Raw genomic sequence first — 21392 nt, forward strand, 5'->3', positions numbered from 1 at the left:
TGGGGTTTTTTCCAATTATTTTTATTTAGGAAGTGAAATTAAAACTTGTACAAATGCCAAGGTACATGAGATATCCAGAAGTACTTTGTAATTTTTGAATTACGTTTCCTACGTAATCCAACATACAACAGGGAAACAATACAAGTGTTTCATATAAGTCAGTATACAATGAAAAATGGATGTTTTTACAAGTTACAGTGAGATACTATCAAATTGCCAATTCTTAAATGTCTATCTCATACAATTGAAAGATGTACAAAAAATCAAAATGTATTTATTAGAGGTACACCAACTTTCATCTCTATAACAGTGTTATTTTGATCAGCAAGTCTGTCAATGACCAAGGCTTCAAGTGTAATCTACCATTGTAACTCATATCATGAAGTTTTGAAAGATTTTATTCACATAGTCATTAATATAGACAAATGTGCTGCAATCAGATAAGTGGGCGCAAACATCTGCAACAAACCCAAACCAAACCCCAACACACAACATTTGCATGTGTTGCAATTTATTCCAAGCAGCAAAGGTTTGAATCATGGTATTTTTACCAGTACACTTTAATTTGCCAAAACACAAGTCAATATCAGAAGCAGAACTTGACAGCAATTTTCTATTACAATTTTCTTGCAGGGGGCAAAAAGAGCATCAATTTTAGATATTACCTTCATGAATATCTAAAAAAAATGACCACCAAGAATAGATTCACTAAATTTATTTTAAAAATCATAAAATGTTTCTTACAAAAGAGCATTACATTCTGCACACTGCTCTGAATGGATGCCAGGAACATGTGGACTACTAGTATTCTCCCCCTTCAAAAAAAAATACAGTGTACATAAAGCAGGGTGTTCACAATAGTTACAGAAAAACATTACAGTTTACCACCAACAATTAACAAAAATAAAAACCACTCTCTCTGCTGCTGTTTCAAAATTCCAATGTTAGTCTCGCGCGCCACTCCCTTCCCCCCCAATATCTGTAAGGAACTAAAACATTACATCTGGTGGACAGCAAAGATTTCACTACACCTCAAATGCAGAACACCTATGAAGCAGAGGAATGTTGGCTTTTTAAACAGAAGCAGATAAAAAAAAAGATGCAGGACTCCTTCAGTTCTTCACTAGTCTTAGAAAAACTTTCCAGAATACTGCTTCACACTATAAAAAAGAAAAAATATCTTGCATTAGAATCCTTCAACATCTGCATACTGCTTCACACTATAAAAGAAAAAGAAAAAAAAGCATGTATTAGAATGGTTGTACATACATCTTGCATCAATATTTACAGACATTTTAAAAGAAAATCAATCAAAATTACAAGTTCTCAAAACACTTGCACATTTTTAAAGACTAAATGTTAAATTCACGTTTCAACATTAGTAGTTACTCTAAAGTCCAACATTCAAGTAAAATAGTACAAAATATTTACTAATTAGCCAACATGTTAATACAGAAAAATTAAGCAAATTAAATCTAAAGCTGTTAATACTTGGCAGAAAAGACAAGGTAATGCTAGTAAGGTGTGAAATGCTGCATTAACAGCACCAATCGTTTTCAACTTGTCCTGTAGAGGCATGGCCTGTGCCATATGGCAGACTGCGATTTGTTGTCGATTTAGTTATCTAAAAACAACAAAATCACTAGTCTTCCACACAGAACTAGACCAACATCCACTGAAATCTTCTATATTTTCTACAGGCTCTATATAATTTATTACAAGTAGTTTTTGCAGCAGTTTTCACCAGAGAAATGAGAGGACTGCTTGGTTAAGGCGTCTTCCAGCAAGATTAGTTTTGAGGGCGTCTTCATTTTAGTAAGAATGGAGAACAGAAGAGAATCAAGGCAAAACTACCAAGTGTAGAAGTCAGGTCCCAATATAGATATTTTAAAAACCCTGCCTTCTAAAAGCTACATCATATAAATAGGAAGAAGAGCTTTAGAATTTAGTGGAAATAATTCAGTTTGAAGTTGACTATCAGTGCAACATTAAAACTTCAACTTGCCTGTTCTGCAGTAAATACTGTGCATTCTGTATCTGGTCCTGAGTGCCTGTAATAGTTATTATCCGGTCTTCTGAGCCTTCCAAAGGTTCATCAATTTTGATCGAAGCCCCTGATTCATGACGTATTTGTTTGATCCTCTGACCTCCTTTTCCAATAATAGATCCAGCCAACTAGAAAAAAGAATCAGTCATTTACATTTAGACAGAATTTTTCTGTAAAAGCAGCTACAGAATTCAAGGTATTACTCTCAGCAGTTTCCATGATTAAGAGTGCCAATGGAAACTGCTCCCTTTTGGCCACAAACATTTGTCTGCAGCAATTAAAAAAAAAAAAAAAAAAAAAACCCTGTCAAATTGACTAAGCAAAAAAAAAAAATATCAGGTTGATTAGTCTATTTTCATTGTCCAAGATCAGTAAAATACTAAGTTTTACTAAAAATTACTTTTTTAAAATGAAAGGACAAAATGAACATCCAATAAAGGAAGGTTAAGTAATAGTTTGGAAAAATGTGTACAGTGTAGAAAGAAAAAAGGTAAGCATTTGAAATATTTTTTGTTCATTTGTACAGTCTGGGGAAAGTGTTTTAGAGCATTATTACAAAATTAAAAGAATAAATTACTTACATCTTTGGGAATCGTTACTTGTGTTGTGATGATGGGTCCACCAAGATCACCATATGATCCTCGGCCCCCTGCATAAGAATAGTCTGATTTAAACGTATGCATCGTGTCCTTATAATAACTAAACAATAAACTCTGTGCAAAATATATAAATATAAACTTACCATAGCCAGACCCACCCTCAAACTACAGGAAAAAAGAAAAAAGGCTCAGTGTTCTTATTTAATGAATCCAACATTTAGACTAGACAAACTTTCGTGGCAAATGTACCTAGCATTCATTAAAAGTGATTATTAACTCTGAGCAATTAACTCTGATAATTATTAACTCTGATAATTAACACAGCAAAGAAAAACCTGCAGCTGGCCTATGTCAGCTGATTCCGGCTTATGGGGCTCAGGCCACATGGCTGTTTCACTGTGCTGTGTAGACTTCTGGGCTCGGGTTGGAGCCTGCAAGTCTACACAGCAATAAAATAGCCATGCAGCCCGAGTGGTCTGGCATGGGCCAGAAGTTGGTTCTTCTTTCCTGTGCAGACATACCCTCTAAAGACTAATCACATTTTGTGCAAAGAAAAACAAAAACAGTGCCATATACAAAAGAAAAAAAAATTCTCTGCACAAGCATCCCTGTCTCTTCCCTACTCTGGAAGCAATATCTAGGAAATAGCAATGACACTAAGGATGTGAAAATGTAAGTTAACAAAAAGGATGTGAATTAATAATGGTATTTACATATACCACCAAATGAACATCTTACAGTAACCTATTGATCCAAGATCAGAATTTATGATTGAGAAATGAAAAGCTCAGCATTTCAAAGACTACCAACTATTTGGTATGACGACAGCCAAGCTCTCCACAACGTTTTTGTAAGCCAAAAATGTGACCCTCTCACTTTGCCTATCTCTAGGCAAAAGAAGTGGCAATTGTAAGGCAGTACTTTAAGATTAGCCCCAGTTCATAGCCCCAATATAATCCCCCCGCAATCCAGGAGAAGAGCATTGAAAAGAATCAGAGCACATGATCACAGTGCAGAAACCTGTCACTGCTCCTATGGAATTTCAATTGATGTCCACAGTGCTTCATTTTATACATTTCCCAATTAAACACATTTTAACAAAATAGAGGAATCAGTTTTCAGATGTAAAATCAATTAGTCTCTCTTTAATAGGCAAAACTAACTAGAGTTGGGTATTTATTAAAATTCAAATTATAATTCAGCAAATTAGTCAAATATGGGAATGTGCAGGATTGTTCTTTGCAGAAGTTGTAATTGAGCTGCTTAAAATAATCTTGCATTTACCTGCTACTCTGGTCTTTTGGGAACCATGCCAAAAAGGAAGCTATTTAGAGCAAAGTGTTCAGTTAATCATCTGTTCCTAGGCAACCAATATGGTTACTTAGCAATAGAGTTATCAATGCAGCATAACAGAACATATAGGAGCACAAACAGGGGAACGAAAGCCACTGTACAGGGTTTTATTTAAAGCTATGATTTTGTGTTTATGTTCTAGCTGTACACAAATTCTAGTTAGTGCAAAGGCTGTAGACTAAACCATACATAAGTATATGTAATAATCCAATTTTAATATTAAAATTTAGCATGATAAACCCAAGAGAATATTTAGTTTCTTACCAATAACTGGTTAGAGTACATTGGTTCAGCAGGTACATAGTGGGATACATGCACCAACAGTGCTGTTGTAATGGAAATTTCTGCAAAGCAGCAAGTGATGTGGTGGTAGAGTAATACCACTTCATGGATGAAAAGTTTAGGACTAAAAAAAGAGGCAAGATATTGGAAGAACCATCGTTAGAGGAGGTTCTTTATCATTTTCCCCTTTGACAGTGCCTCTGCACATTTCTATTCTGGGATATTAACTGGTAGTACAATCCCAAGGAGAAAGCTTAGGAACTGCAGCACTTGTTCTCAAGAAATGGGCAAATGAAAGATGCCAAATGAAGAGTAAATCTGCATAAATCTGTAGCCAGAGCTCTAAATGACAGCTTTCTATAACTTTGTAATACTACAACAAGCCTGGTACGGGCTATACCTAAGCTGAGGAATTGCCCAATGTCCTTCTCATTGTTTGAGGAGATCATTCCTAACCGGCTAAAAAAGGCACTCTTTCAGAAGCAGAGATTAAAGCAGATCAAAACAAAAGGAAAGAGGCTCACTCACCAATTCCGGTGGCTGTATGTCATCACAAGCATCAACATGACACTGCATCATCTTGCGAGACAGGACATGGTAAAAGGGAGATAAATGGGGACAAGAGAAATGTATCTGAGTCCATGTCCTCAAGCAGACCCATACATAACTAAGCAAAAGTGTGCAAGTATGCACACACAGTGTGGAGATGTGCTGGAGAACCTCCTTGTGCTCCCAACCATGTGCCTCATTATGGAGTACCAAACGGAGAAGGAACCAAAGGGGCCATTCTGTTTCCCTGTGTAGATTCTGGCAAGTGAGTGTAAACTAGTGTCAGGGCCCCCCTCCTCTTTATTTTGGAGGGGAAAGTTTGGAATGGCTCATCATCACTCCTCTGCCCCTTTGGAAGGGACATATTTTCCTGTTAAGGATGCAACAAACAGGGCACTCCCATTTAGGACAATTCTTCTCCCATCAGGTGCTGTAGCTATTCCACCTATTTGCATAAGTTACCCTCCAAGCACCAAAAATACATTAGTATCTCTATTCAGGGAGACAAGCTGGGTGAGATATTTTATTGGGCCAGCTTCTGTTGGTGAAAGAGACAAGCTTTTGAACTTGCACAGAGCTCTTCTTCAGGACCTATTCTTTCACCAACAAAAGTTGGCTGAGTAAAAGGTATTACCTCACTCACCTTGTCTCTCTTGGGACCAACGTGGTTACAAGAATACTGCAAACAATGGACGATATCCCTACTCAGAACAGTTTCACTTGTGCTGAAGGTGCAATCTACTCTCCCTTCTCCCCACCTATGTTCCTAACCTTGAGATTCACATAAAACGTCTATTGTCAAAAGATTCAGTTATCGGAGTTGTGTTTTACTATGCAAGTGCTGCTTGTGGTTCCATAGCTAAGTATGAGTACTTAAAGCAGAGCTATTACTGTCTTACATCCTTGCTGTAATTTTGGGAAGGACGTGCTGCACTCTGTTAAGGCATAGAATAAACTTCCGAAAAAGCTGGAAGTAAACCATTAATTAGTTTGAGTTAATTAAAAATGGGTTAAGATGTTCAATACTCAGGGTTAGATCACATATCTCCCAAGTAATCTTAACTGAACATACAGACCCTTCAATAGTTATAAATTACTGAAGTCTCATACATTGGCTACATTTCAAGAATTTTTTAAAAAGAAATAATGGTAAATTTTTGGCCATTATTTTTCCTAATTTACAAAGTTCCTACTTCAGCAGGGCCTCACTAATAGTCTTCCACAAGAAACTGCTCTTTACAAATGGATACCACATGCCATGCTCTTTATCCTATGTTTTAGGCCAAACACCTGTAGCTTGGAATTAATATCCAGGGAGTGTTTATGCCAGGGGTCTCCAAACTTTTTGGGTAATGCCCCCCCTTTATCTGGTCTGCGCTCACCTGGGAGCTGAACCAGAGCTATGATTGAGAGCTGCGATCAGAGCCAGGAGCAGAGTTGTGGCTAGGGCTGGGAAGTGAGACTCGGGAGCAGGGATGCGGTGGGGGATGGAGAGCCAGGCCCAGGCCATGCAGCCTGGGGCTGGTGAACAGGGCTGGAGTGGAGATGGGGGCAGAGCAGAGCTGGATGGTGCTTCCTCTCTCTCTCCCCTCACCTGTGGGAGCTGGCCCAGGCCCCACCCACCTGAATGTCCCTCTGTGCCCCACTAGAAGGGTGCACCCCATAGTTTGGGAATCACTGGTCTACACTGACGATTAACAAACATGTTAAACTTGATTTAGTTGGCAATTAAACTAACTCAAGGTAAAAAAAAATCTGGTGTAGATAAGTCCAATGAAAGTGAAGCCACCATCAGCAAAATTACTTTGAAAATGACCATATCCCACTGCTCCTAATGGGACTGGTGTCACCCTACAGTGGCTGTCAGGGGCCACCATCTTCCCTTAGGACAGCTTAACTTCATCCCCACTAGGAGCAATGGAAAGCTGTGACCATTCTGAAAGTGGGCACTTACTGAAAACAAGAGATGGGAATCATTTTGTCATTTGCTATTCCACCTTTGTGGAAATCTCTGTAGTAGAAATATATTCAATCAAACTGTGCTGAGGGAGAAACATTTAGTTATGGGGGGCAGGGAGCTAACTATTGCACCATGTCTACTCATCAGCAATAGCTAGTGGACATTTGGTGGTGATCTCAAAGTAAATTTGGAGTATTGCAGGGAGGAGGAAACTGATGTGTGTGTATAGAGGAAGGGAAAAATTAGGGCATGTGCACAGGAAAATGTGGAGATCAGGAGTTGGGGTATCTGACCAATATGAACAGGCTGCTTTGTGTTCATCTACAAGTGGACCAATCATGCTGGGCAACATGGTTAAAATTTTTTTTGACATGTCTTATCTTCAAATGATTGGAAATATCACACAATAATAAAACTAAGGTTTGAATACATACCCATAACATAACATAATAGAACAAAAAAATCCAAACATGTTATGGTATGCAGCTAAAGCACTGAAAAATAACCTTAACTCCACCCTGTAGGGAACCATTCAACAATACAATTATAAGTGTGTAAGTGTTTGTAGTCCCAGATTAAATTAAATTGATTTTTAAGTGTTTAGGGATGCTTCTCCCCTCCTCTCATGGTGTCATTGCAGGGCAGAGTATAGCTGGCTGGTATTCTGTAAGGCCTGGAAAAGCTGTTAAGGTTGACATATTTGGATTTTTTTTTTTTTTTGACTTTGTGAGACTTTCCTGGATTTGTAACATTTGGATTTGGGACAATTGCAACACCCTTGTATTGCTTTTACCATTATGATAGTGATGTGTACTCAACCAGAGTTTAATGGCGCTTATACTTGGAAATATATATTTAGGGAAATCTGGAATCTGTGTTTAGAGATTAGCTATTAGCATACTGATACATTTATCAAAATGCTGGAAATGTTCTCCTCCCTGCCATCCACATTTGTGGTGATCTGCACACTGCCTATATTACTATTTTTCCTCCTCCCTACTATTACAAATTAATTACACAATGTTAAATGTAAGGAGATACTCTTTTAGGAGACTTAGAAATGAAAAAAGATTTATTTAAATAAGGAAGATAAAGAAATCAACAACTATGTGTTATCATCACTTTTATGTCTACTATAGGGCCAGCTATCAAGGAAGTAACTTCTCGTTTTATCAATCCATTTCCATTCTTCTCATATAGCTACTGTCCAAGTTGCCAATCTACTGGTACCTCCAGTTTGGTTTTTTTTAATTATCCCAGTAAATTAAGTTAAGTAGTAACTTTGCATATTGTATCCTTTCCAAATTCTTAAACATTCTGTTTAAAAATTCAAGGATTTTTCTTTTTTAAACACCATGCACAATTATTCTGTGGAACTCATTGCTATAAACCATTATCAAGGACAAGAAATTAGTAGGATTAAAGAATTAGACATTTCTGTAGATGACAAGAATATCCAAAGTAACAGTAGACATATTAAAGAAACAAAACGACCATCCCTCCCCCACCCTCACAAATCCACATGCTTAAGGTCTTAAACCAGCCTCTATCTATTGGGTACAGAAAGGAAACTTTCCCTGGGGCAGGTTATCCCATAACTGCAGAATTTCTTGCAGCACCTTCCTCTGAATCATCTGGTACTTTTCACTGTTGGCAAGAGAACAGACCACATGGACCACTAGCCTGATCCGGTAAGGTAATTCCTATATTCCTAGAAAGATTAGCATTTAATGTGAATAATTATTTTAATTAGAACACTGTACTTTTTACAGCTTAAGATGAGCAATGTGGAAGTGCAAACTCAATTGGGACCAGAAAGAAAACAGCTTCAGTATTTCCTTAGAGGAGTTTTTTGTGTGTTTTTGTTTTTTGTTTTTTTTGGGGGGGAGGGGGGGGGAGGAGGTAAGGGAGGGAATTAATTTATTATGAATAACCTTCACTATCAACAATCCATTTGTGGGGATATTACTAATACTTATTTATGACTTATGTGCCAACAGTGCTTTTCCTTTTTATTTTTTTAAATATCAGAAGACTTTGCCTGAGATATGCTAAAGATTTCTATTTAACAATATTACAATGAATTTTGATCTTATTTTCTCTGTTATGTGCTTCAATCTGGTTGATAATTTACTAATATTTTCTAAAAATCTAATAAACTTGTTAAGACATACCATGACACTGCTTTTGAATGAGCAGAACAAACAAATAGTGAAATTGTAAATCTGAAAACACGGTCCACTCTAAATGGAGATGGACTTCTCAGGTACGTAATTCACAGCAGTACACAATTCTTGTAATCTATTTTATAAAATTTTTGGGAATCATTTAGTTTACCCAAAAGCTATTTTAGGTAAGAATTTGGGATGAGGACGTAGCACCACTTTATACCTACAAAACACCCAAAAAGGAGGAATTTGTGGAGCTCATTAATTATTCTTAATTAATTAATTATTAATATTAATCCCTAGCTATCAGAGTAGTCTTTAAAGACAGAGAAAAGCAAGTATCCCTCTATAGGCTTGAAGGGCAACTCTATTTATCTGGTCTGGACTAGATTCAAATCCAGTGCCTACAGTGGTTCTGTAACTAGACAGCATGAATCAGTCCTTTAAAAAGAATGACCCTGGCACAACTAGCAATATGCTATAGCGCTTAACTGAGATAACAGACTAGTTGATATGCAAAAGATATTCCAATTTAACGGATTTTAAGTGAGAAGGGAACGAAAATTTTTCTTTTAAACCAAAACTGCAACAACTTTTCTCTTTCAAGGAATGTTTTCCTTTTCCAGGATATGGAAGATTTGTAAAGATTCTTTAAAAAGTTCAGAACCCAAACTAAAAAGATCTCAAACTACCAAATCTACTTACCTTCTGTCTGGAATGAAAATCTAATATTTCTAAGACAAGAGACTAATGTAGGAAATTGACACCAAAACTGCTGACCACAAATTGGGGATAAGAGAATAAGGAGACTCATATCTTGCTGGTAACAGGAAAAAAGTGGCAGAGAAAAAAAGGCCCTCATGCGTGCTTCACTGGCTTCCAGTCACATGGCATCTCAATACCAGATTTTTTCCTGTCCTTTATCAGGCTAGAGAACGTTGTGCTATCTTTTGAATAAGTAGATTTATATAAAAGTGGTCCTACTTTCTGAAGATAGCCTTTACTCTGGTGTCCTTTAGGGACTGCATTCATATAGGTTCTGCTGAAACTCAGACATTTTGCCAGAGAATTGTCCTTTCCTGTTAACTGAAGGACAGCCAGGGAAGATCTTATGCTTTACGTACCATTACTCCTACAGGCTGTTTCCTAACAGTAGCAGCCACTTCATATTTATATTTCACATACAATCATACTTCCCAAATACACATGTACACAGGTAAGGTTGCTGGTATATTAGAATTTTTGCTGGTCCTGAGAACAGCAAATGGATTCAACTTGTCTCCTGGAAGTAGTTCTAAGCAGAGGACACATGTAAGCTTTTTTCAAATCTAAGTCCATAATAAAGATTATTATATGAAGAGAATATCTTGGAGATTGTGCTTTGATCAACCAGTCATCCAAGTAAACACATCACTCCAGAAGTCTTCGCAGACACAGATCAAAATACGTAAATCAGTCTTGAGAACACGAAGTTGGAGGTCATCAAATGGAAGGCAATATCATCTGGGTTTGCATTTCTTGATTTGTTCTGTTTCTGAAGATGCAGCATAGGGTGGAAAGCTTTCATAATTACAAGTGGAAACTCTTCAATATTTCTCAGAAAACTTCTACTGCCCAGTTACATAAGGATAGTAACTTCTTGTCAAAGCAGGTACTTGTGAAGTATTACAGAGCTGGATAAAGGGCAACTCAATCACATAGCTTTCTTGAACGCTTAGGACCACAGAAGTATGTTCATCATTATGCTGCATGGAAGACAGACATGCCTGTTCTCCACTCTGTATTGTCAAACCTACTGTCTTCTTTAATGTTCCAGACTGAGCCAACCAAGTGGAGAACAAGACCATAGGTCAGTTACCTCAGAGATTCACCTCCCTGATACCTAATTCGAGTCTTGATATATACTTCCCACCCCCCCAGCCAGTCTTAAGAGGAAGGCTGAAATTTGCTTAGACAATGGATTACTACTGCAAATGTTTCATCCTGTTTCAAGATGCACAGCCTAAACAGCTAGTTTCAGTGTGGGTGTGGTTTTGTTTTAGTGAAGAAGTCCAGCCTTCAATGAGTCTTCATAGCAACTAGAAGCCCTGAGGACTTCGCCTGTGCATGTCTATGCAGATTAAACAGAAAGTAGCTACACAGCCTTTGCAGATGTGGATGATCACTTAACACTGTCAATGAATAATGACATATGCACTAAAATTTTGCAAGATGATCCTTAGCTTCCTTCTTTAAAAAGAAAAATCACACAGAGGACAGAGATGTAAATTTTCTCTTAGACACAATTATAAAAGAATGGCCTGAAAAATGGCAAACCTTATGCCATAGTAGTCAAAGTCTAAGCCTTTCTTCCTAATTTCCTTTGCTCCATATTTTTCTGCAGATATGGAGACTAGGGAACCAGGAATTGATAGAAAAAGGAATATGCAAAAGCCTTGATAAAGGATTTGATTAATATTATTCACATTCTTTACCACAGGTGTTAGGATGCAGGGTGAACCAAAGTCTTAGCAGATTCCAGTAATCTGTCACTAAGAGGCAAAGAGCATTGTTCTGATACGATTCCAAAGTGTCAGTACATTTAAGTCTTTTCTTGAGAAAAAGACACTTCTAACTCCATAGTTTCTGACATCCTGGTCAAGAACTCTTAAAACTGTCCCAAGTCGTCATCACCTAATAATGAAACAATGGTTTATGCTCAACCTTGCCTTACAATCACTAGCGCCCTGATCACCAAACAATTTCAACAGGTCAATTCTAATCCTAATACAAGAGATGATCATCTAATAAGGGAAAGAATCAATACCACAATTTCTAGAAGTAGAGAGAAAATACTCCAGGATTCTCAGTGAACTCTTCAATCCTTTCTCTCTGACAAGGAGAGAGATGACCATTTTATACAAAAGATCCTAAGTTTTGTCAGAGTAGACATGCACTAGGAATCTATGGAACTCTCTTGTCCTGGAGTTTGTCCAGCTCCCTATGACCATGAAGAATTAGATTTGTGAACAAGGACCTAGATAGAGGTTTTTGGATAAACTTAGAGACAGAAGATATGGAAGAGCCATCATGAAACATCACATTTATAAATTCTGACTGCAGTACAGACTGAGTTGAAGTCCAGGAACCTCTGGGGTTTATCTGAAATTCTCAATCCAAAGAAAAAAGGAATCAAGTGAAAAATATGAGTGGTAAGATATTCAAGGTAACTTGGGGCAGGTGAGAACCTGCAGAAAACTGGAAACTGACATTTTAGACTTGCACTGGGGACCAAGCGTGCAGTATCTGCAGCTGGCCCAATACTAGCATTGAAAGCAGCAAGCCATCTGAATACTTAGATTTGGCTTCCCTCATAACAGTCATTCTTGGACCAAAGGCACATCTTAAATGAGGGCCCCAACCTTAAGTCAGGGAGCACTTCATCGCCTTTTTCTGAGGCCATGAGGAATAAAGTCCCAGAAGCTTCAGAATACAAGAAGACACAAATATACAACAGCTTTAGATCCTAACATCTGAGACCCTCTTCTATGAGGAGCACTTTTAGGCAAGACTATCATTTCCTGTCAGCATGCAGTGCTGTTGTAGCCATTTTGGTCACAAAACAGAGTGTCATGGTGGGTGGAGTAATATTTTATTCCCCCAAATTCTGTTGGTGAGAGAGAAGTTTTGGAGTTACACTGAGCTCTTCTTCAAGTCTAGAAAAGATACTAAAAGCTATGTCTACACCACTACTTTTGTCAGGTTTAGTACACACTTACCGGGAATCATGGTGACAGTTGACGGGGGTTACGCAAGCTACGCAGAGAGTAGCTTGTGTAATTCCCGTTGACTTCCTAACTTCCCTTGAGCACGTTGTCTTCACTGTGCTGCACCGACGGGAAATGTGTTCCCGTTGACGCAGTGCTACGCCTTTTGAGGAGGTGGTTTAATTGAATCGACTTCCGGATCGATTGAGTGGGTCTTCAATGCCGCTCAATTGATCCGGATAGATTGATCTGATGGAAGCGAATTTGCTGCTGTCAGTGTGTAAATATCCTCAGTATAACCTACCTCACTCAGGTGTGTGGGGAAAAAAAAAAAACCCCAAGTGACAAAGACAGAAGCACCGGTGTAGACAGTGCTATGTCAGCAGGAAAACTTCTACTGCCACTCATTGGGGATAGTGTAATGATATCCACGGGAGAGCTCTCTCCCGTTGGCATAGAGGATAGCATAGAGCAGCTACATGAGAGATCTTACAGCTGCAACTGTAAACTCTGTTACAGCTAAATACAAGATCAAATACATAGTTTAGCATATGTAGTTAGCACATATTCTAAGGGACCACTCATGAAGTGGCCCATTAACACCCCTGTAGTCATAGGCCATAGTTAGTGGGGAGTGAAAATGACGGAGGACAGTTGACAACCGCTGGAAAACAAGGTAGCTGAGACAATGATTTGCCCCTTCTAGCCTGAGTCCCAAATGTCCCTTTCCAAGAGGGAGCTATGAAAAGTGTTCCTTTTGCGCTGGCCTGATGGGTCCTTACTTTCAAGAAATTTGAGACACCCACAAAAAAACCCCACACATTCCAGAGTGGATATTTGAAGAGGCAATTCCTGACCACCACCAGGTTTTCTGGTGAATACACAGTATGTTGTAACAAATTAAAATCCTTACCATTCCATCATAACGGTCTCCAGGTCTGCCCCTCCGGTCATAAGACATAAGATCTCTACAATGAAAAAACAAACAAAAAGGTGTGTAACTCAAGCATTTTCACTTATGTAAGTCACATTTACTTCAAATTTACTAACTCAATTTGATAAGCTGCAATGAAAACAGAAAGCCCAAATAGCAATTAACAAATTCTACTCTTTAGAATGATTTATATCTTCACACAACAACTCACCCGCCACGAGGAGGAGGAGGAGGAGGAAGAGGAAGATTACGAGCTCTGCTACCACCTCTGCCACCACGACCTGGAGGAGGAGGAGGAGGTCCTCTGCGAGGGCTCATGTCATCATAATCTCTTCTTGATGGAGGCATGGGACGCCCACCACGACCAGGAGGCATTCGATCAAAGCCACCCCTTCCACGCATTGGAAATCCTACAGGACGTCCCCTTCTATCATCAAACATCATTGTGAAGCCACCATAGTCATATGTTTCATCATAGAAATTGGGATCATATGGCTGTGCCCGTCCTTTGATTGGAGACTAATTAAAAAAGTAAATACAGTTTGCATTTGACTGTTACAATTAATATACCTAAGTATAAAACAATACTTAAACCACTGATTTAAAAAGAGTTTGAAAATCATCCCTGTACATTGTGAGTAAGTTTCATGCTTCTGAAGAGTACATTCAGCAATCCTGGAAAGTTATGTCTGCAGTTTATCCACTGGAACAGGTACAGCAGAGGCAGTACAAGCATGAGCTCCCCTCTTACTATGCTTCCTATGAATTTAACTCTGCTGGAGATACTATTCCAGGATCAGAGAATAATTCAGTTTCTATGCTTATTCTTTTCTGAATTTATTCCCTCCCCGCACTTCCTATATATCTATCATTCAGTATATAAGGGGAGCAATGCCATTTTGGTAGAAATATTGCAGTTTTTTAATTGTAAAAAGAGAATATTTTCTAGAATTGGCCTGAAACTCATTTCAACACAGGCTGTCAATAGCCAAATAACTACTTTTGGTTATTAAGTGCCATGTGTTAGAACTGAAATGGAACCCTGAAGATAAAAGTGATAAGTCCCTATTACGGAGACATTTAGGCCCGTTATAAACAAAATACTGATTCTCTCCCCCCAAAAAAAGTTAATCTTAAAACATGTTACCTCTGATATAAGATCTAGGATGATCTTGATGCATTCCACAACTCTATCAGGCTTTCCACCAATTAGCACCACTCTGTCAGTGGAATGAGGACAGCACTCTTGAAAAAGTTTAATGGTGGTCTGAGTGTTCTGTTAAAATAAAAAAAAAAGGGGGGGAGGGGGGAGGACATTTCAACTAGATATATTTTAGCACAACTTTAATAGCTTATCAAGAAAACTAACCAAAAAAAGCCAATAATATCTATCTATAGTTGGCTTTTTGGTTTGTTTTCTATATATTTAAATAAATGAAGATGTGCATTCCCACCCTACATGATACAGTAAACCTAATCCAGTCTATTAAAATTCTGAGTAGTTTCAGGTACTACATTGGGTTCCTGAGCTCCCTTACAAACATTTAAACAATTCTACACAACGTCATCAAACGCACAAACGAGAGGAAATTTTTTCTCCTTTTGAAGTAGGTCATTGTCTAATGTGGTACAGAGATAATATAAAGAATTTTTTTAGGCTGCAATTTTTTTTTAAACAGTTGAAATTCTTTTTTTACTACTTTATACAGAACAAAACAAAATTCAAATAATTACATTCTAGCAATCTGTTTTGAAGAGCTAATGATACATTTCAATTATTAATGGTTTAAAATGAAAGATTAAATAATCAATCAAGTTTATCAACATGTCAATTTAAAAAAAAAAATCGATAGGCAAGAACAATGGTCATATTTTGTATATAAAAATCATTCCACCAATAAGAAAACTCAAGGATTTAGGTAATTTTTGTAAAATTTGTTACCAAGCAGCAGTGAGTGAAAAATACTGAAAATACTTTTAAGTAATTATCATTTTACAATTTGTAGGCCAAACTCTATCAGTACCATGCTCTTTTTCATATTTTTTCAAAAGCTAAGGAAGGATTCCTTTCTAGATATTTACTAAGTTATTTAACCAGACACAGGCTAAATTTTTTGTATTGGTGTCCACGGTACGCAACAATTCATAAAATAATTGTTAAAAATACTGTATATTTATAAAATAATAAAAAATGTTAAGGAACTCTTCAAAGATTTCTAAGTTGTTTTTAGAAAAAGAGGAATGCTCCAATTAGACTTCAATACAGTGACCTTTGCTGGACAGAGCAAGCCAAAAGCTTTATCCACCATCTGTCACTGACTCTCTGCACAACTGTAGCCAATCCTCCAATAAGCTATGTACATGCAGACCACTGCACTAGCGTGGAAATCCAATTAGAAATCAGTTCTGAGTAAGTCACATTGCCTGTACTAAAGAAGTAGCGGTCACTGAATGCACTCACCATACTGGAACCCACTTATAAATACAAAATTAGTAAACAGTTTATAAAACAAAACTGGATCAGAGGGGAGGAAAATGATACCTCTCGGAGTTCTTTAATTTTAGCACCCTTGACACCGATAATTCCTCCTGCCAGACTTTGGTGAATCAACAGCCTTAGCTCACAGTCAAAGTCACTTCCTTTGTAGTGTTGGTACTGTAGATAAAAGTTCATAGAAAATTTATGTACACACAAAAAAACTTCAACACAAATGTCTACACAGATCTACAGCTGGCCACCAACTGTTGGACTACGTTTCTTTATTTGCTATATTTTGACTGTGTAACCACTTAACCATGCAATACTGAATGGGGTCAAGATAGCATGGTGCAACATCAGAAGTGGAGCAATTAAGTGTTCAGGAGGGAATGTTCTGAATGTCCATTTTAGTCTGCTTATTGGAAGCATTGTAGTAAATGAAAAGGACCAAATTATTGTATGTTTGTAGATCATAGTTTGTAGATCACAGTTGACTTTTATGTTAAGTCTTGTGACAATTTTTTTCTGCTATATCAGAATGCAGGCAATCTGTGATGAACTCAACCCAAAAACCAAACTCAAACTATTGACACTAAGGATTTGTAACCTTCCCTCCATTAAAAGAAGCTTAATTTACATATAAAGAACAGCACAGAATGGCCTGTCATTTGATAAGTTGTTTTGCTTTACATTTATGAAGATGCAATCATAAGAAAAAGGCATACCTCTTCTAAAGTAGGGATAATTTTCTTCAAAATTTCTCCAATTGTTTCAATATCTGCACTTATACTCAGTATGCTGTCAAAGGCCACAAGTGCCAGATAATAAAGAGAAGGTGAAAAGAAAAAGTAAAAGTAAGTTTTGCATTCATATCATAGGACTCAAACAGACTTACTACAGAGTAGAATTTACAATATTCCCCATTTAAAGTAAACCTGTTTACTGAATTTACAACACATGCATCTTTGTTTATGCCCAATATATACACACATGATAAATTTAAGATTAGGTCTTGCAGAGGCAGAGAGAGCAAGAGACAGAACAAGAGAGAAAATGGGCTTTTGGAAGGGCTCAGATTAAGTGGGCAAGAAACTGACGCAGAACTGAAAGTCGAAGTGAATAATTGTGTTCCCCACCACCACTAATTTAGGATACCCTCGCTATTACATTGGTAAAACTGGCACACCTTCTCATAGGAAAAGTGGGGATATGCAAGTGGTGAACATTATATTCAGGAGTAAGGTTATGAGACCAGTTAGAAATTACTAATGAGCTCTGCAAGAAAACAAATACAAATGCAAGACAAAAAAAAAATTAAAAAAATAAATAAAAAAAGACAATACAAATGAGAAGTGAAGTAAAGTGAACCAGAGAGTTAGCATTTCATCAGAAAAAACTATGAACAGGCAATGTTGGGGGAGCAAGGTGGGCCACAAAGACAGAGCGAGAGACTATTTTGAAACAATTTGATTTACAATACAGCAAATATGCAACACTTGAAGCTGTGCTCCTTCCATTGAAATAAAATTAGTGGATTGTTTGGGTGGGCAACTCACGTAAAAGTTCAGTGACAAAAAGACTTAATGGGGAAAATAAGACAGAAAACTTGAAAAAACAATACACCGTCTATAAGGGGATACTATTTAATTATATAAAAGGCAGGTAATAAAATACATTTCTCTCTTTCTAATCAGGCAGTGAGGCATAAACTGTTGGGACATACCGCTCGGGGCCACTGCTGTCTGGGACTGAAACACTGGCATTGTACTGCATTGGTCATTGGCGTTCGTGGATGTTGGCATTGGGCATGGGCATTCAATCGGAAGTTGTCAAGTATGGCACCCGTTTGGCAACGAGCACATTTTTGGGCATAGCCAACCAGGGTTTTCACATGGGCGTTCAGGGGCGGATGGGCCAACGTCATGATGGGCAACGCAGGGGCATGTCGATCCAGTACATGGGCAACGGAGATATATGGCCAAAAAAACAAGGAGAGGGAAAAGGGGGAAAAGCAATAAATTTTAATTTAATACAAACTATACTCATTACTCTCAATTAATGAAACAAACTTAAGTTGTTCTGAAGACTAACACAATAACGGATTGCTACATTGACTGTGGCTTAACATTTATGGACCTTAAAATGAGTTACTTGATCTAACTATACTACTTTTTACTTTTAGCATACTATGTTTCAGTAGCAGGCTGGCTCATGAGGGTAGACACAAAACCTGTTGAGATTCAGATTACTGAAATCCTGGGCAAACTGGGAAAGTTAGTATTCCAGACAATTATGTATGACATCTGGATTTAAGAGTTTATTTTTTTCCTTTAATAAAAGAACACTAGCTGCCAAAGAAGTCAGTTAATGTGCATATGATTCCTGACCATTTTCAATTCTAGTCGCTAAAGTTTATGAACTTTCAAACCCAATTTCTATAGTTTAGTTTACATATTTAAAATTTAAACAAACAATCTAATGAAAAATATACATACAAATCTGATACCGACTGTGAAATGATATACTACCAAATATCGTTTAACATAATATCTTTCTTGAAAGAAAAACGGCTGAAATCATACCCAATGTCAAGTACAAGAGCGTAAACTAATGAAATTTATTTTTTAAGAAGTGTTGCCAAGTTTTATAAATATATTTTACGGAACATTTATATTGAACATGTGTCTAATCACAAGAGTCAACCCACTATAAAATGTGACTAGGTAGATAAACCATGATCATTTAAATTTCCTTTCAAGTTACAAAATAAAATGTTACTATGCTGTTCTATACCCATATTTAAAATCATGCAATCTTCTTAACATTATGTCTTTGTGCTTCATATGCAAGCTGTTAAAGTAAGAACAGATGGACAGTTTTAAAAAAGGAAGTTTAAAAAAAAATCATCAACCACCTGCAAAGGTTTTCAGTAATACTATAATTGATTCACACATATGGGAAATGGTGCAATTAAGGGTTTTAAGATCTGTCAATATTTCTAATTAAGATGTTAACTCACTTGAAGTGTATAATTTAGTGGAATTCTGTTAAAATGTAAAGAGGTTTAATACAAACCTCCTCCCACATAACTCAATCTAGGTTTTAATTACAATATAAACTCAAAAACTTGAGGTTATCTATTCTAACAGTCATTACAAATGGCTTGTAACTAAACTATTGAGGTCTACAACTGATTTTCTCAATTTCTAGAAATGCATGTAATCAGATTTAAATGCAGTGTTCTGAAAGAATCGTTAAATTAGTTCAAACTCTCAAATACTCACGTCTGTACGAAGTGCCTTAATATTTTTGCCACCTTTTCCAATCACTGCTCCAGCATTCTGAAAAAAAAATATATTAAAAAAAATTACACAACGCCCATCTGAATTTTATTTTTTCAAAGGGAAGTAAGTTTAAAAGTGACATTTTTGCATTACGTTGATTTTAGAATGCCTTTAAAGAGGCATTTTTTTAAAACAGGGTTCAAATTAAGGTGGAGAATTTGAGACAAGCTATGCTAACTGAAAGAAGGCTGACAGCTGTTACTGCTCAACTAAGAAAAAGCACAACTTTGTAATCTAATAAAATGTCCATGTTAACTTTAAAGTGACATTATTGAAAAAAAGGCATTATAGGGTTCCACATTTGTCAATTGCTTCCAGATTAAAGCTGTTCAGTTTATAAGAGGTTAATCATCTTAAATGTCAGCTCTGTAAACTGGACTTTTAGACTGTACAATGCTCCTTGACCACTACTTGTCTAAGGGGTCTAAAGGCCAAGTGTTGCCCCTCACACCTATGCAACTTTACTGCCTTCTTGCATAGGTACACTCCAAGCTATGATATGAAGACAATGGAGTTGAAGTGGCCCTGCAATTTGGATTCAGTCAATTTATTTACAAGTCAAAAATCAATCCAGTTAACTTTCCCACAACATGGTGGATTCTAAATGTGAACAGCAGCAAAAAAAACAAAAACAAAAACCCCTTACTTCAACTAAAATAAAGAAAGAATAATTGAATACATATAAAGAGGTTTGTTGAGTAAGGTGATGAAAATTTACAGTCACTTTTCTGAGTAAGCTGGCATTTCAAGTTTTTAATTAGCAGAATAGATTTGCTGTAGTCTATAAAATTGGTAGATGTTCAATGCTTGCCAAAAATTGAATCAAACTAGGCTGTTGCCTTGACTGATATACCAAAAATCACTTCATTACTACGCAGCAGGTTCTTCAAATACTATACTGAGCACGTCAACTTGTTCCACAACGATATATGTAATTCATCTTCTAGAAATACCATGTACATCAAAGTTAAACGTAAGTCCCAACAAAAAAACCCTCAACTATAGAAAATACTTTATTTCAGGCAAAATAAAAAACCAAGCTCTGCTCAAATTTTGATGACTGCATGGCAATTTCTGAGAGAACCAAAAAGTTAGCCATAGCAAGATCATCAGACCCTTCTATCTCAGAGCTACAGACAGACACCGTGGGGGCAATTCCTAAACTCAAGTAAACTTCCATAGCTCAACCGATTTCAACAAACTGTAAAAACTTACATCAGCTGAACAACTGTCTTAATATTCTTCCACACTGCTCTTTGTCTACTATGAGGGTGAATTTAACAGTTGCACTGTGCAATTCTAGAGTTACCAAAATTCACAGAAAGGCTTATTCCACCATATTCAAATTCAAGTTCATGATCTCACTTTAACAATGAATGTTCCCCTTACAGCCTTATTATCTAAGATTAATGAATGGCATTTGGCTGCAAATAATCAATTTTTAGTCCAAGCCCAGCAAACAGCCTGAACTTTAGCTGTTATTGCTTACCTTCTTTGTTACTGTCTTAAAATGTGAGACCCTAAAAATTACTAAGGACTTTTTAAAATGTAATTTTTCAAGAAATCTGTTTTTAACTGCAGCACCTCACCACATTCAATATTCCAAGTGTCACCATTTCTTCTACAACATTGCACATTACCTCTCCCAGCAGAGTGAACTTAACAGGATAAATCACAAAAATAAAGGGTTTTTACTTCTCCATTATAAACCCTCAACTACAAACTCAAGCACCACAATTATACTTCACTCTGTCTACATAATTGCTACAACACACTTTAATGGGACAACATATTTCAACTATTTTTTATTTTCAAAACCATACTTTGCTCTGAAGCAGGATGCGCAGTTCTACCATTTCATCAGTGTTCCGAGATCTTTTGAAAGCCTGTTCTTCTTCCATATCTTCTGCAGGACGTTTTCCTACAGTTTC

The 21392-nt window shown here is 37.0% G+C and overlaps 1 protein-coding gene across 6 annotated transcripts in view; it reads right to left on the reverse strand.

Annotated features, from left to right (window-relative positions):
• Positions 1 to 21392, reverse strand: part of HNRNPK (heterogeneous nuclear ribonucleoprotein K) — a 25969-nt gene continuing 4577 nt past the window's right edge. For 5 of the 6 annotated variants that reach the window (XM_067568830.1, XM_067568827.1, XM_067568829.1 and 2 more), the window contains 13 exons: positions 21285 to 21382; positions 19402 to 19458; positions 17841 to 17884; positions 16843 to 16915; positions 16181 to 16294; positions 14786 to 14914; positions 13850 to 14157; positions 13618 to 13672; positions 4810 to 4860; positions 2790 to 2811; positions 2629 to 2711; positions 2006 to 2175; positions 1 to 1220 (listed from right to left, as the gene is read on the reverse strand). In XM_067568830.1, the coding sequence (XP_067424931.1) occupies positions 1187 to 1220; positions 2006 to 2175; positions 2629 to 2711; positions 2790 to 2811; positions 4810 to 4860; positions 13618 to 13672; positions 13850 to 14157; positions 14786 to 14914; positions 16181 to 16294; positions 16843 to 16915; positions 17841 to 17884; positions 19402 to 19458; positions 21285 to 21382 (1238 nt within the window). In that variant the 3' untranslated portion in view covers positions 1 to 1186. The remainder of the gene's footprint in view (positions 1221 to 2005; positions 2176 to 2628; positions 2712 to 2789; positions 2812 to 4809; positions 4861 to 13617; positions 13673 to 13849; positions 14158 to 14785; positions 14915 to 16180; positions 16295 to 16842; positions 16916 to 17840; positions 17885 to 19401; positions 19459 to 21284; positions 21383 to 21392) is intronic. The other variant, XM_067568831.1, reaches the window with a different exon arrangement.

This window comes from Emydura macquarii, unplaced genomic scaffold, assembly GCF_026122565.2.
Source record: "Emydura macquarii macquarii isolate MOO-44397 ecotype Brisbane River unplaced genomic scaffold, CSIRO-AGI_Emac_v2 contig_2897, whole genome shotgun sequence".
NCBI classification, from domain to species: domain Eukaryota; kingdom Metazoa; phylum Chordata; order Testudines; family Chelidae; genus Emydura; species Emydura macquarii.